A 16,635-nucleotide genomic window follows, 5' to 3' on the forward strand; every position below is an offset into this window, starting at 1 on the left:
TCCTCACCAATGAATCACATCTCCTGTACTGCTGGGGACCCTGCTCTTTCGACTATATAACTTTCAGTCTGTGGCTTTCTGCTGCCTCCATTCCCCTCCTCACATCATGTCACTGCCTCTGTCACATGCAGCCCTGTCCTCCCTAATATAATCATATGAATGGACAGGTCACTGCCTACCAAAAGCATAATCCAATGCTTGGAACATTTCATAATCTAATTTGGATGCCAAATTAGGTTGTTTTAGACCAATTTCCACTGTGTGTTGGCCCAAAGGACCAACACTCCTGATTAACATGGGCTTGGTGGAAAATTAGATCCTCTAATGTGGATGGCCATTAACTGACAACTCTGATCCTGTCATATGGTGTTCAGGCCACTCAGGTAATCATGTAGGACAGGTTCTGGACTCTTTTAGAATAGCAGGATCACATTGTAGCCCAATGATGTTTGACGGATGATCACACACCCAGGAAGACCCTGTGTTGGTAGCTTTAGGAGAAAAGGTCATTGAAGCAAGTATTACCTTTAAAATAAAGTTTAAAAATAAAAGATACAATCCTACATATGACATGTCGCAAGCATGGAAAGTATAACGTGCTACCTTCATGATAAGTCATATAACTGCGATAAAATATGGGCTCTGTAGTACTTATTAGAAAGCCGAAGCTCTCTATCCAGTACGGCTCCCCCTCCTGCAGTTGCAATATAGCTCCTGGGCCGCCTCCGGATCCCCTAGGTTGGATATGGTGCGCTGCTGGTGAGTAACGTATGGCTATTATTTTTTTTCACCAATTTAATCGTGTGGTTTAGCTTTTCCTAGCAATGTTCCATGTCTACTTATTAGCAATATTGTTAATAGTATTTGTGCCTTTCTACCTCCCATCCCTCCTCCCTCTTTCCCCCCCCCCCACCCCACCGATATAATGTATACAACACAGAGGAGACACCTCATATTTTATTACTTTTATGTTCACTATGTTGACTTTTTTTTCTGTTGTTTCCTCTTTAAATAAAGAGTTTAAAAAAACAATAAAAAAAGATACCTTATCTCTGCGCATCAGGAATAGAAGATCTTCGGCTGAAATAACCCTCGCTCCTCTCAACTGAGACACCTCGGCCGCTTGCTGCAACTAAAGAAAATTATAGCAGGTCAACTTTGGAATCCTTAAACACTAGGACTAATGAGATATCTGTTCTATTATAGGAAAACCTATAACATGTAAATGAGCTTGGTATATTTTATGTTCATTTCAAATGAATAATAAAACATCTTGACGGAAGACAAACTGTTTTCATAGTAATTATTAACAGGGGTTTGAGCTTCTGGACTACTTGACAGGCCAAAATAAAGTTTGCAGCACGATGGCTTCGTGGTTAGCACTTCTGCCTCACAGCACTGGGGTCATGAGTTCAATTCCCGACCATGGCCTTATCTGTGTGCAGTTTGTATGTTCTCCCCGTGTTTGCGTGGGTTTCCTCCGGGTGCTCCGGTTTCCTCCCACACTCCAAAAACATACTGGTAGGTTAATTGGCTGCTATCAAATTGACCCCTGTCTGTGTGTGTGTGTGTGTGTGTGTGTGTGTGTTAGGGAATTTAGACTGTAAGGTCCAATGGGGCAGGGACTGATGTGAACAGGTTCTCTGTACAGCGCTGCGGAATTAGTGGCGCTATATAAATAAATGGTGTTGAGGATGATGAAGATGAAGTTTGATATACCAATATTTATGAGGACACGACCTACTCACGAGTTAAGTACATGGAGCTATGATCTGAACACAGAGAACACACGGCACCCGTCTTGTTGCATCTCTAATTGAATGATCTAGACTGATTCAGAGATGCCGACATTCATGGGAAATCTGAGGCTTCCTTCTCTGCCCTCCTTAGTGTAGGAGACTTATATTGACATTAAGGTTACGCCTGCTACAATACTTTCAGGAGAACAGAATGCATCTGGTGATGAGATGAACTCATTTTCCTCACGTAACAGCTCTCAGTTCTCTTACAAGAAATGGACACTTTCATTAACTTTTATTTTTAACTTGATAATATTTACAAAGGTATAAAGTAGTTCTTATTTTCTATAGTTTGTTAAATATGATGTAACAGAGCTTAACAAACAATAGCTGTAACCATAGCTTCTGTATAGAGGGCAGCTATCACCATTTAATCATCCGCCAACGCGTTTTTGTTTTTTAAGCACCTACAAGCATTCGGATTTGTCACTTAATATCTTTCACTCTTGACTCTGACGGGCTCAGATGCAGCTGTAAATGTGATATTTCATGCTTCTCCCAGGTCTGCTTCCTGCAGCAGCAGCTTCTACTACTCTCCCGGGCCTGCTTCCTGCAGAAGCTGATACTACTCTCCCGGGGCTGCTTTCTGCAGCAGCTGATACTACTCTCCCGGGGCTGCTTCCTGCAGCAGCTGATACTACTCTCCCAGGGCTGCCTCCTGCAGCTTCTACTACTCTCCCGGGCCTGCTTCCTGCAGCTTCTACTACTCTGCCGGGCCTGCTTCCTGCAGCTTCTACTACTCTCCCAGGCCTGCTTCCTGCAGCTTCTACTACTCTCCCGGGCCTGCTTCCTGCAACAGCTTCTACTACTCTCCTGGGCCTGCTCCCTGCAGCTTCTACTACTCTCCCGGGCCTGCTTCCTGCAACAGCTTCTACTACTCTCCCGGGCCTGCTTCCTGCAAAAGCTTCTACTACTCTCCCGGGCCTGCTCTCTGCAGCAGCTGATACTGCTCTCCCGGGCCTGCTTCCTGCAGCAGTTGATACTACTCTCCCCGCCTGCTTCCTGCAGCAGCTGATACTACTCTCCTGGGCCTGCTCCCTGCAGCAGCTGATACTACTCTCCTGGGCCTGCTCCCTGCAGCAGCTGATACTACTCTCCTGGGCCTGATCCCTGCAGCTTCTACTACTCTCCCGGGGCTGCTTCCTGCAGCAGCTGATACTACTCTCCTGGGCCTGATCCCTGCAGCTTCTACTACTCTCCCAGGCCTGCTTCCTGCAAAAGCTTCTACTACTCTCCCGGGCCTGCTCCCTGCAAAAGCTTCTACTACTCTCCCGGGCCTGCTCCCTGCAGCAGCTGATACTACTCTCCCGGGCCTGCCTCCTGCAGCAGCTGATACTAGTCTCCCGGGCCTGCTTCCTGCAGCAGCTACTACTCTCCTGGGCCTGCTCCCTGCAGCAGCTGATACTACTCTCCCGGGGCTGCCTCCTGCAGCTTCTACTACTCTCCCGGGCCTGCTTCCTGCAGCTTCTACTACTCTGCCGGGCCTGCTTCCTGCAGCTGATACTACTCTCCCAGGCCTGCTTCCTGCAGCAGCTGATACTACTCTCCCAGGCCTGCTTCCTGCAAAAGCTTCTACTACTCTCCCGGGCCTGCTCCCTGCAAAAGCTTCTACTACTCTCCCGGGCCTGCTCCCTGCAAAAGCTTCTACTACTCTCCCGGGCCTGCCTCCTGCAGCAGCTGATACTACTCTCCCGGGCCTGCCTCCTGCAGCAGCTGATACTAGTCTCCCGGGCCTGCTTCCTGCAGCAGCTACTACTCTCCTGGGCCTGCTCCCTGCAGCAGCTGATACTACTCTCCCGGGGCTGCCTCCTGCAGCTTCTACTACTCTCCCGGGCCTGCTTCCTGCAGCTGATACTACTCTCCCGGGCCTGCTTCCTGCAACAGCTTCTACTACTCTCCCGGGCCTGCTTCCTGCAACAGCTTCTACTACTCTCCCGGGCCTGCTTCCTGCAACAGCTTCTACTACTCTCCCGAGCCTGCTTCCTGCAACAGCTTCTACTACTCTCCCGGGCCTGCTTCCTGCAACGGCTTCTACTACTCTCCCGTGCCTGCTTCCTGCAGCCAATACTACTCTCCCGGGCCTGCTTCCGGCAGCAGCTGATACTACTCTCCCAGGCCTGCTTCCGGCAGCAGCTTCTACTACTCTCCTGGGCCTGATCACTGTTGCTTAAACAACTCTTTCAGGCCTATACTCCTTTGTTTTTAAACCTCACTGTTGCTTTTTAGACACTCCCAAGCCCCCACACTGTTACTTTCACAACAGTCTCTCTGGCCTGGTCTCCATAGCTTTCACAACTTTCCAGGTTGGAACGCTGTTTCTTAAACCACTCTCTCTTACTTTCTGTTGCTTTCACAAATCTGTATGTCAGTTTCTTGTGATTTGTAAAGCATACCTCACAACAGGTATGGACAGGTGGGACATCCCAATTTGAGGGGACTGTTGTATTTTCTCGCATATCAGGAGAGTTGAGAGATAAGTCCTCCTGGATGATGCCTCTTCAATGCCAATGGCAGGTGCGGACGACACTGAAGTGGTGATTTGAGGTGACGGGTAAGGGAGGTAGTGTCTGCAATGTAAAGTGGCCGTGCCCAATGTGGAGCAAGACCATGCCATCTTCTTGTAATAAGGCGTGCACATTCTGTCCAGTATACTACATCACACATATTGGGAGGAAAACTACATTACCAAAAAGTATGTAGACACCCCTTCTAATTACTGCGTTTTGGCATTTCACCCACATTCATCGCCAATAGGGGCATACAATCAAGCATAGTGTCATGCCATCTCCAGTCACACATTAGCAGAATACTGAAGAGCTCAGTGACTTTCAACATGGACCGGTCATAGGATACCACCTTTCCAATTGGTCAAATTTGTGCCCAGCTAGAGCTGGCCGGTCAACTGTAAGTGGCGTTTTTATAAAGTGGAAATGTTTAGGAGCAACCACAGCTAAGCCTTGAAGCGGTAGACTACACAAGGTCACAGAAGGGGACAAGAAAGTAGCGGTGGTGCATAGAGTGTAACAATCGTCTGTCCTCCTTTGCAACACTTGATACAAACTGCAGCGTTAACACAAAAACTGTTCATTGGGAGCTTCATGGATTGAGCAGCTGCACACAAGTCTCAGATCACAATGAGCAATGCTAAATGTTAACTGGAGTGGTGTAAGCACACCAACATTGGACTCTGGAGCAGTGGGAATGAGTTCTCTGCAGTGACAAACCCTGCTTAACCATCTGGCAGTCTTGTGAACGAATGTGGGAGAGCGCTTCCTACCCGAATGCGTACTGCAAATTGTAGAATTTGGTGGAGGAGGAGTAATAATGGTCTGGGGATGTTTTTCATGGTTGGCATCTGCCACATCGTTACAGTGAAGGGAAGTCTTAATGTTACAGTATAAAACGACATTCTAGGGATTTTGTGGCAACTCTCTGGGTAAGACCATTTCCCATTTCACCATGAAATCCCCCATGCACAAAGCGAGGTCAATCAAAAAATGGTTTCCCAAGTTTGGTTTGGTGAACTTGACTTGATTGACAAGAGACACAGAGCCCTGACCTCAACACCATCAAACCCCTTTTAGAGAAATTGGAACACAGACTACAAGCCAGGTCTGATCACCCAACATCCGTGCCCGACCTCACCAACGCTCTTGTGGCTGAATGTATGCGAGCCATGTTCCAAAATCTAGCGAAAATCTTCCCAAAGTGGAGGCTGCTATAGCAGCAAAGAGGGCACTAACTCCATATTAAGGCCCATGGTTCTAGAATGAGCATATATATAAGTGAAGTTCAGATATCCAAATAAATTTTGGCCATGTGTAAAGTGCTTTGGGTCTTATGGTAGAAAAACACTGGCAGTGCACATAATGAGTACGCTGCAGGGCGTAATCAAGAAAACAATTGAAGTAAACAATTATTCTAACCATACAACACTTATTAGATTGTAAGCTCCACCTCACTACCCTCTACCACTGTAGCTTCGGTCGTCATATTACCATTAACAAATACAGCTATAACAACATCACACTGAACATTGGTAAAACAAAATTGCCCCCTCTACAAAATATATCAAATTCAAACATCCAACAGAACAGAGTCACAAAATAAATCAAGAGTGGGGTATGGATTTATAAAGATACGTTTTGGAATTAAATAAATCTGCCAGAAAGCCATAGGGGAGTTGAGTAAAGAGAAATTTCAAACTCGCACACTGCACAAGCCGACACGAGAGACGTACGCACCTGAAAACTATTTGATGAAATGATACCATTATCCTTCGCACACACTTGGGCAATGTTTCACTCAATATCACTGTCTGAATTGAAGCATTAATAATATTTAGATCCCATGCTGCTAAGATTTGAATTAGGCCTATTCACAAAGCTGAAAAGATCAACAAAAACAGTAGCAGTTTTGAATATCCAAATTGGGGGTGTGGAGGGGGAGATAAAAAAAAAAATATTTCAGAGTTGGCAAAATGAGCACTGGGCAATGACTTCAGTCCATAAATCATAATACAGAACTGCATTAATTTTTTTCCACACTAATCAGACGCATACAAAACATTAACTGTATCTCATGCAGACAACAGAAAACATACTGCGTGAAACCTTAGCAATGTTTCCCCTGTAAAATCCACTTGGGCTCTTACTTCTACAACCAGGGAAGGGGCTGAGGGAGTTTGCAGGAACTCATAAGCAACAGTAATATAATCTAACTTGAAACTGCCCTGGAAAATGTAAGAATGTGAAAAATGATCGTCCTATTTGCTTGGCAGGAGTAAAATCAACTTTTATTCTGATTAGATTCAGGGCATGTGAGGTACTTTTCTTTTCCACAAGGAAAAAGGCAAAAAAAAATAAAGATTTTCTAAGAAGTTGCTACTTGCAACAGATAATCAGTACTCGCATATCTACTTCATTATGGTTATCATTTCCTGAACGATAGTTTATTTGGAAAAACAATTTCCTGAAAAGTTGGCGTTAATCCCCTATTTCAGTAACCATCCAGTAGAAAAAAAAAATAAAAATCTCTTCCACCAACCAAAATCTGCATCATCCCAAAACGCATCTCAACATGGTTACTAAGCGGTCACAAGTACCTGACCTATATATACAGTCGGCATGGTTACCAAGCAGACAAAAATGCCTGAACTATATATACAGTCGGCATGGTTACCAAGCGGATACAAATGCCTGAACTATATATACAGTCGGCATGGTTACCAAGCTGATACAAGTGTCTGAACTACAGACATACCTGGCATGGTTACCAAGCTAGAACTTTATACAAGCCGAACCAAGTTACAAAGCCGATACAAATGCCGGAACTACATGCATTCTCAGCATGATTACCAAGACAACATACGGCAGTATTTTGAAACAAAACCATTTATATTACCATGTAGCTGGTACCACATATAATATGGGATTCAGTGGCGCATACAGGGAGGGTTTCTGAGTCTCTAGAAACCCCCCCTGCGCTAACTAAGTGGCCACTGTCCTATACAGCAGCCGCGGCGCTGTCAAAGCGTCCGCGGCGGTGCTGTATTGTATACAGCACCGCCGCAGACGCTTCTTAGACAGTACCGCGGATGCTGTATAGGACAGCGCTGGCGAAACGGAGCTGCTGCGCATGTGCAGCAGCTCTCTCTTTGGGTTTTTTTTTTTTTTTTTTGGGGGGTCCTCCGTGCGCCGCTGGGATTAGCTGAGCCTGGGCTCATTTCTTCTCTGGTTTTGTTTCAAAATAATTCCTTATATTGTCTTAGCCGCTGTCTCTAAAGCTTATTTAAGGCCTTTTTGGGTGTGGCTTACAAGTCAGCCCTTGCTAGAAGTAAACCCCTATACCTGGGAGGTGAGTGCAGGTTAAAGCATATAGGTCAGTGTATGACCTATATTTACACATTAATAAGATTGATAATAAGGCTCTGGGAGAAGTGAAATGATTATGGACAGAGACCAGAAGAATGGTACTCTGCAAAGCTTCTATGGAGGTCTTCATCACACCTCCCAAGTCTCCCGATTTGCATACTTAAAAAGGTGGGGTGGGGGGGCTTGCACGGAAGTGTGAGGATAAGGCAGGGAATGGATTGACTAGGGCAGGGCATTGTTGGATCAGGACAAAGGCGGGGCTTAGGTATATTATTGGCAGGTCTTAATTTGTCCTGCTTTAGCATTTCTAAATATTTGGCGGTATGCTCTTATAGTGCTCATAATTCACTTAAGTCATAGTCCACTACTCTCGAATGTCCAGGGAGTTCTCCCCATTACCCAGGATGGTAGGCTAAACTCCTGGAATCCCCTGTGCTTTCCAAGAGTGCTACAAGAAAATGGCCGCTGCTCTGCAGCACACAATGTAGTTGTTATTCTTTTCCCCAGTGATTCCTCAGGATAACTGGCCAGAGTGTCCTGCACACACAAGTGAGAATTAGAGTGAGAATCAGATCACCGGAATATTGGGAGACATCTCAGTATGGTTTGCTAACCTCCAGGATCCCTGCTCAGCCTCCAGAACGGTCGCATTTCACATGCGCATTCGATGACGCAACGCTGTGCACGAATCCTGGCTAGCACAGGCACTTTAGCCAGTATGTGCATGTATCAGCAAACAGAATGAGTGACTCAAATAAGTCAGCACAAAATATATATTACATATACATATACACACAATATTTGATTTTTTTTTATTTTTGTGCATAATTTATTAGAAGTTCAAAATGTATTTGGTAAAGTCTCAGACATTTTTGATCGTTGGAAGAATTTAGAGCCAATTTATCAAGACCTACCATTGTGATAAAACGTTTCTTGTAGCAATCAGGTCCCCAAGCTTCTGCTTGACCAGAGCAGAACACCCCCCCCCCCAACACATAGGTGTTACTTGCACAATCATTCTGATATTATTTTACAAAAGTAGACAAGTATGACTTACACTCTATTATACAGTAACCTGTAAATATTTCCAGTATACAAACTCAAAATTATATATGTTTAAAAAAAATTAAAAAATTCAGCACTTACAAACGACAATCGTAATTGCATAGAAATGTGACACATTAACAAGTAGGATAAATGAATGTCACTTCATTTACAGGTATATTATATGCATAAATTCCTTATTTAATGCATTAGTATAATCAGTGTGGTTAATATTTTTAATAATAAAAAGAAGCAGAAAATCATCACTCGACCCCTTACAGTTTTTATAATGAATCCCTAAGCTAGCTAGTCTTGGACTTGGCCTAATCATGGCACCCAGCTCCTGGGCTGGTCAGTGTGTGGTTCACTGCATGGGGGTACTGTAGGTAGGACCTGGGAGATGTATGCTTTGCATAAACATTTTCTATACCGAATGTTTGCAAGGACACATATTGTGGATGGTCTGCAAGAAAATGTTCATTTATTGTGATTGGTTGATGTTAATTGAGGGATTGTAACATCTTACCCTGAGCTCTGCACTGTGATTCCATACGCGGATAACGCAGAAGCTGCACCAGGGCCCAGCCCTGCACATCTTTCCATTGTGTAATGCGTGTAGTTAATTCTCAGTCTGGGAACGAGCTCCAGTTAATCACCTGCACATGTCAATACTCCTCATGTGAAGAGGTCAGAACGGGCTTTACATGCAGGAATATTTCTTGTAATTACACCTAGTAAAGGCTAGTTAACATTGTAATAGCGTTCTGACATCTAATGAGCAGCTTTGGCTGCAGAATAATGGGACCTAATAAAAGGTAGCAGATAGAATGGTGTTGGCACTGACAGACGCAGAGTATAAGGTACAATGAGGATGCATACATGTAGAATGTGTATAAAACTATACATCTGTAATCCCGGAGCACAGAAATCATTACTGTATGTAATATGTCTCACGTTCCTCTATTACCTTCTCATTTATATAATGATTTAGTTAAACAATATCAGAGTCATGGGGTAGATTTAACAAACCTTTTAAAAAGTTAAATTGGTGGTGTTGCCCATAGCAACCAATCAGGTTCTAGCTATCATCTAGTACATTCTAACAGATAACTAGAATCTGATTGGTTGCTATGGGCAACACATCCACTTTTCCTTTTTAGAAGGTTTGATAAATCTGCCCCATATTTGACAACTGTCCGTAATTTCCAGGGAAAGTCCCAGGTGTTAAAGGTTTGTCCTCATTTTTCAATATTGACCAACCACACGGAGATGAGAGAAACTGGATTATGGGGAATTTTACCACATCACCACTCATCTCTGCATCGGTACAATAAGTTATATTTTCTGCACATCAGATACAAGTCTCTTCCCATGTATTCTTATCCTCCAGGCTTTGCGTGTTGGTAAATCCTGAAGAGGAGTATTCAATATATCTTATAATCACATTCAATATACATGTCATGATAGGGATAGGCTCCATCAAGAACAAAATTGTGCATGATGTGGTTAGATGCAACAAATTGTCACTGGAATCCATGTACATGTACAGGGCTACATTTATAACTATACGGGGAGCACCGTAGCACAGTGCTTAGTACTGGCGTCTCAAAGCACTGGGGTCATGAGTTTGATTCTGTGCGGAGTTTCTATATTCTTCCCATGTTTGCCTGAGATTCCTCCAAGTGACTCTGGCTACCATTGTGTGTGAGAGTGTGAACATGTGTGTGGTTAGACTACAATGGGCAGGGATAGAACACCTGTCCTTCAAGTTCAACCTATTTGGATCTCCTGTGATCCCTCATATTTGAAATCGATCCTGTTTCAATCGAGAAATATCCCTCCGGTCCCAATATTACAGTCCTATTTGTCCCTGGATCCACTACTATCCTTCATTTTAATGAACAGTTGTAACCCTGGATACCCTTTTCCACTAAACATTTGTCTAATCCTTTCTTAAACATATCTATTGAATCTGCCATCACAACCTTTCCTGGCAGTGCCTTCTTGACTGCCCTTACTGTAAAGAACCCCTTCCTTTGCTGGTTGTGAAACTTCCTCTCCTCTAACCTTAGGGGGTGACCGCGTGTCCTGTGTATAGTTCTTGTGGTAAAAAGTTCCCATGAAAGTTCTCTGTATTGACCCTTAATGTATTGGTACATAATCATATCCCCTCTTAGACACCTCTTTTCTAAAGTAAACATGCCTTACCTAGAAAACCTCTTCTCATAACTTAATGACTCCATACCCTTTATCAATTTTGTCGCCCTTCTCTGAAGCCTTTTTAGTTCCAAAATATATTTTCTATAGAGTGGTGCCCAGAACAGTACTCCATATTCAATGACTGATTTGAATGATTCTATATTCTCTGTACAGGGCTGTGTAATATGATTGACACTATTTAAATAATAAAAATATTTTGTTTAAAAACGTAGGCTGTCAGGGAGGGCTACAAACAAGACCTGAGGGACTACATCCAGCCTGCGGACTACCAGCTGGAGACCTCATCATTAGGTTATATTTTTGCTATGTCAAATATGAACCCTACAAATCCTGCCTTCTCGCTACTCTTTATAACGCTTTTCATGACTTGAGCGCCAGGTGTGTAATGAATATTCATGAAACAATCTCCTCCAGGACTCTCTGCCCTTGGAAAAAAGGTAAAATGTTAGGTTAGGGCTTTCTTGCAGGAAATACTTGCTTACTATATAGTTATACACTGAATAAAATTAAAATAATAGCGGTGATAGAACTTTTCAGACAGAAGAGTAACTAGAAACAAGTTTGAAGCACGCTTTTTTCGTATTAAAATAAATAAATAACATTAATACTATGATGAACTACTGTAGATTAAAATTATTGATATCATTGATGAGTGATGATGGCAAAATATATAAATGGTGAAGTTAATGCTCACCAGTTATAATTCTTGAAACAGAGAACAACACACTATTCAGTACAGGAAATAGTGTTACCACTTATGTACTAAAAACATAATTAACATATAGAATGCCATAACTACTTATCAAATTTATATCCAGCTCGTAGTTCTGTGGACTGATGCAAAACAGACACGTCTAATATAGTTTAAAACCAGTAGCTCTCAAGCTGTTGTTGTCCAAACAAGGACAGTCAATATTTGGGTTTGCTGGTACTTGTAGTTCCACAATATTTGAAGAGCAAGTTGTCTACATAATTGAAGAATTTTATATTGTACAGTGTGGAGTTTGTATGTTCTCCCCGTGTTTGCGTGGGTTTCCTCCGGGTGCTCCGTATTCATCCCATATGCCAAAAACATACTAGTAGGTTAATTAGTTCCTATCAAAATTGAACCTAGTCTGTCTCTGTCTGTCTGTGTGTATGTGTACGTTAGGGAATTTAGATTGTAAGCCTCAATGGGCCAGGGACTGATGTGAAAGTTCTCTGTACAGCGCTGCGGAATCAGAGGCGCTATATAAAAAATGATGATGATGATGATAGTAATATGTGAGGACTTCCTTGTCTGAGTCGGTGATGTAATAAAGCATTATGTTTGCTTTTCTGATCGCCTAGAAAGTAGCATAAATGTAAGTATAGTAATATTGTGTCCTTATTTTAGATTCTCCACTAAAATAACCACACACCTGGGGTAGAAAGGACATGTACACTGGGAGCGTGTTAACCGTTTCTTAATTTTCCGACAAAGGTAAACTAGCATGCTGCTCACTTTCTTAGTTTAAATCAGAGGAAAAAACATTCACAGGACTAACGTCAACTGCCACGGTCTGACAGGACAATGTCATAAAAGAGAACAGCTAAGTGTGTTACTGCACCTTGATAAGATATGTAATTCGCTTAATTGATGCTTATATCCTGGGGAATTTCTTATATAGAGGAAAAGTGAAAGAATGCATTGACAGAGCATCACAAACTACGCTGGTAAAGGCATCACCAGGCTGTCAAAGTGTGTATGCTTCCATAGACGTCAGCTTGTTTTATTCTTCATATGCTGTCATGGGTCTAATCTATGAAAGCTAGACAAAAAGAGCACTGATCTAAACAAGGTGGATAACATGCACTGAATGAGGAATGATGGGCACAGCAGAATGAAGCCACACTAGTGTAGAGAATTAATGCTATTTGTAATTCCAGTAGGAGAGAGGTAAGAACAAAACACTGACAATATATGGTATGGTGTAGTAGTGAACATTTATATGTAAAGCTATCACATTTTAGGACTTGCCTCAGGTGACTCTTGGTACCCCAGCACAGTGATGTGAGACTGCAACACATGGGTGGGTTCTATGCTGGAAATATAGGTTGCTCCAGAAAAATTACATGCCAGTCATTTTGGCAGTGCTTTCTCTACTCGTGTAGCTGAGAGGTCACAGAAAGGAAGGCTTTAAATTCACTGAAAATAAAATCCTGACCGTTTACCCTCTGTTCTGAGAATAAGAAGCTATCAGCGTAGTCACCTTCCCATTAGTGGCAGCGTTAGGTCACTTAAACAACTGTTATATTCCTTAGGCCGGCCAAGTTGTAGAAAGACAGTTGTCAGGCCAAGCGGTTTATATCTAGTGGTCCTGATGTAGTTTCCAGGACAACTGTAAGGAAGTTACATCAGTATGCTGGGAGTACCGCAGTCCCCAACCAAGCTGTTAGTTCAACACAATAGAAAGACACAATACACCTGGATCGCTGTTAATGGCTATGGGAAAGTTCGTTCAACCAAGTTGTTAAAATTGTACTCTGGACCAAGCTGTAACTCCAAGAGTGGGTAGTTTCTATGGTGATCCAACAATAGTACACCAGCACACAGGGACCTGGTGAGCCGTTTATCCCCATCTCCTCAATGTTACAGCAAAGTCTATAGCAGCGGATGTGGCAATCTCCTACCAAGCTGCTAAGTCCTATTCTTTCCTGTCAAGCTATGGATAATATATTTGGCCAAGTTGTTAGCCGCATACACATTAATCGCAACTCCCGGCCAAGCTGTTGCTGTACTCTTCCGATCTTGTGGATCCTGACCGCTTGGCCAATGCTCTCTACCGAGGTGGAAGGTACCCGCACCTCAGTCACCCAGCTTCAGTAGGCAGACTAGGTGTAACAGATCCACCAGCAGCTCAGGGTAGAGGGAAGTTACCCCAGGCTAGACGTTCCGATGAAGATGCAACTGAGATGCAGGATTTGAGGTAGGAACCACTATTAAACTGAAAGGAGACAGAATTCCAACATCAGACTCAGTAGAACCTTGGGCCACCATGCAGATCTTTTTAAAATGTACAAATCTCCCATGATGGAAATCCCACCCTACTGGGTTATCTCAGAGTCACTTCGGATGGGAGATGAAAAAGAGCAGTCCCATGCAGGTTTCTCCCCTGCTGGGTTGGTGCCCAAATGTCTAGCAGAGTCCAGAGGGAGAACAATAGTTGCTGTTAAGAGCCTCCCGGTTTTAACCCCTTCCATGCTTATGTGATATGGAGGGGGCTCTAGAAGCTTAAGGCTTCCTGTTTAACCTAGGGAGGGGACAGCCAGGTATTTTGGATTCCCAACAAGGCACATACAGCCCACCTGGCTACATTTAAGAACAAGTTGGTTAAACTAAAGTCCAGCCCTAATAGGGAGAATCCATTCGGTCACATTGCCCGTCCATTCTGCTAACAACACTTGTCAGTTCTGGTATTGAGGGAAACATCTCAGGCTGCACTTACCACTCATAACTCCACTGCAAAGAATGTCCTATTCTCCGTGCAGTGAACAGTAAAAAACCTTTCACAAGCCAGACCGGTCCATATTCCTGGATAGTCCTGCACACACTTATCTTAGCGAATACTAAAAAGCATAACGTTAACAGTAAGATACAAGTCACACTTCTACATTCCAATGTAAAATGTATTCATTCTGACGCCTGACACTATCACAATGGACAGATAAGTATTATTAATTTATATAGTGCCAATGATATTACGCAGCGCTTTACAGAGAATATGGAATCATTCACATCAGACATTCCCCCATTGGAGATTACAGACTAAATTCCCCACCACACACTAGGATCTGTTTTGTCAAGTCAAGACAATTAACCTATCAGTATGTCTTTTGACTGTGGGAGGAAACCCAAGGCCCAGAGAAGACCCAGACAAACATACAAACTCCATACATAGCATTGGTTGAACCTGAACTCAGCAATGCTAACCACTGTGCTGCCCTTGAAAAGTATCAACGTAAACCCTTTAGAAAATGTCCATACTTCTCCTACTAACATTTTTGTTTTCGATTACTGATGGCCTAGTGTAGCACCTTAAATGCAGACCTGTGTCCATGCCTGGATTAGTCGCCGATGCCAAGCTCTACGGCAGCAGTTGCAATATTTTCTTATGTATGCCAAGCAGAACTGTAATTACTGATAGATTTCCTCTTTTCCTCTGGGACGTGGAGCAATGCAGAGCGATGATCCAGATAGTTTATCCCTTGTCAGTCTCTACCAATCTCTTTCCCACTTAGAGTGATTCATTGCATCTTGCTGCAGCAAGCCGGTTTTGTAAAATGTCATAATTCTTTCTAAAGTGTTTTCTTTCTTAATGCTTATCATTTAATCGGTGTCTATCATCAAGGGATTTTTTTTAGATCTTTTATGTAAAAACAAGAAAAACTACATAAACAGTGTGAAGATTGATGTATTAGTCTCATAATACTGTAAAGTACAAAGGAGTCAAGAGCCAAGTGTGAGTGGAAAAGGACGCTTAACAAGATTAAAAAGATTATTCCATCTTAGACAAACACTTGCTGTCTACATTGTTACACACTGAGCAATAGGACACACTTGTGTAAACTTCCTTGGTGCTCTGGCTTACTAAGGGAGGACTGTGTTTCATGACCTATGGTCTTCAGAGGATATGACTATTAATGGTAGTAGAACGTTTATTCAAACAAGGTCAAACCAGCAAATATATTATAGTGCTGTGAAATCAGCTCAATCTGCTACACTAGATGTTCAAATATGTGTGCAGGAAACATTTCATTTTAGTAATAAAGATCATGTCGCCCCCCATTTTTGGACACACAACTCATAGGTTAAGAACTATCAAACCAGGCAGATATCAAGATATGACTAAGATTTCTTAAAACACTAGGGCCTAATTATTGATCAAATTTTTCATTAAATCCCACGATAACTAGAGTTTTCGGGCCATAGCCGCATATTTAATAATTGTGTAAATGTATCATTAAGGCATCGCAGCAGATATAGGAGATGTCCTGTCTCTTCAAATAGGTTTCTATGGGGACTGCTATTTTGCGTGATTTAACCATACTTGCCAACTTTTATAGTCAGTTAGAGAGTTCTCGGAGGGGTATGGGCGGAGGGGGCGGGACTTAGATAAAGACGTCACTTTAGACCCATCCCTGTGATGTAATGCCGTAATCACGCCTTTTGACAGCGGGGCTAAAAGGACACGATTGCGGCATTACATCACAGGGAGGGGTCTAAAGTGACGTCTTTATCTAATTCCGGCCCCCTCCGCCCATACCCTTTCCTAAGAATCGCGTCATTGCGGAACTAATTCTTAGTGAAGTGGGCAGTTGCGGGAGGTTGTCCTACTCTCCTGGGAGTTGGAGAGACCTACCTGGAATTCGGGAGTCTCCCAGACATTCCAGGAGAGTTGCCAAATATGGATTTAACAAGTTCTGAAAATCAAAGATTGTGCCCGATGGCGAACGCTATCTGAAGATGGCCATTGCATACTATTTTTGTATCTATATGGTTAGCATTGCTGTCTCACAGTGCTGGGGTCATTGGTTCGCCAAGGGCACAATATGTGTGGAGTTTGTATGTCAGGAACTGACGAGACTGATTAAATATTCTCTGTGCAATATGGTAACACTATATAAAAAAAACAACAACAACAACAATAATAATAATAATGTGTTTACACGACAATCCT

General features: G+C 43.0%; 1 protein-coding gene across 6 annotated transcripts in view; it reads right to left on the reverse strand.

Annotated features, from left to right (window-relative positions):
• The window catches only part of SUPT3H (SPT3 homolog, SAGA and STAGA complex component), a 410,193-nt gene that overhangs the window by 149,592 nt on the left and 243,966 nt on the right, over nt 1-16,635 (reverse strand). For all 6 annotated transcript variants that reach the window (XR_012689525.1, XR_012689527.1, XR_012689528.1 and 3 more), the window contains exon 4: nt 1,046-1,132. Coding sequence is in view for 2 of the 6 variants with exons in the window: in XM_075201312.1 (XP_075057413.1) it covers nt 1,046-1,132 (87 nt within the window). In the remaining 4 variants the exon portion in view is untranslated. The remainder of the gene's footprint in view (nt 1-1,045; nt 1,133-16,635) is intronic.

The sequence above is a fragment of the Mixophyes fleayi genome, chromosome 3 (genome assembly GCF_038048845.1).
Source record: "Mixophyes fleayi isolate aMixFle1 chromosome 3, aMixFle1.hap1, whole genome shotgun sequence".
NCBI lineage: Eukaryota > Metazoa > Chordata > Amphibia > Anura > Limnodynastidae > Mixophyes > Mixophyes fleayi.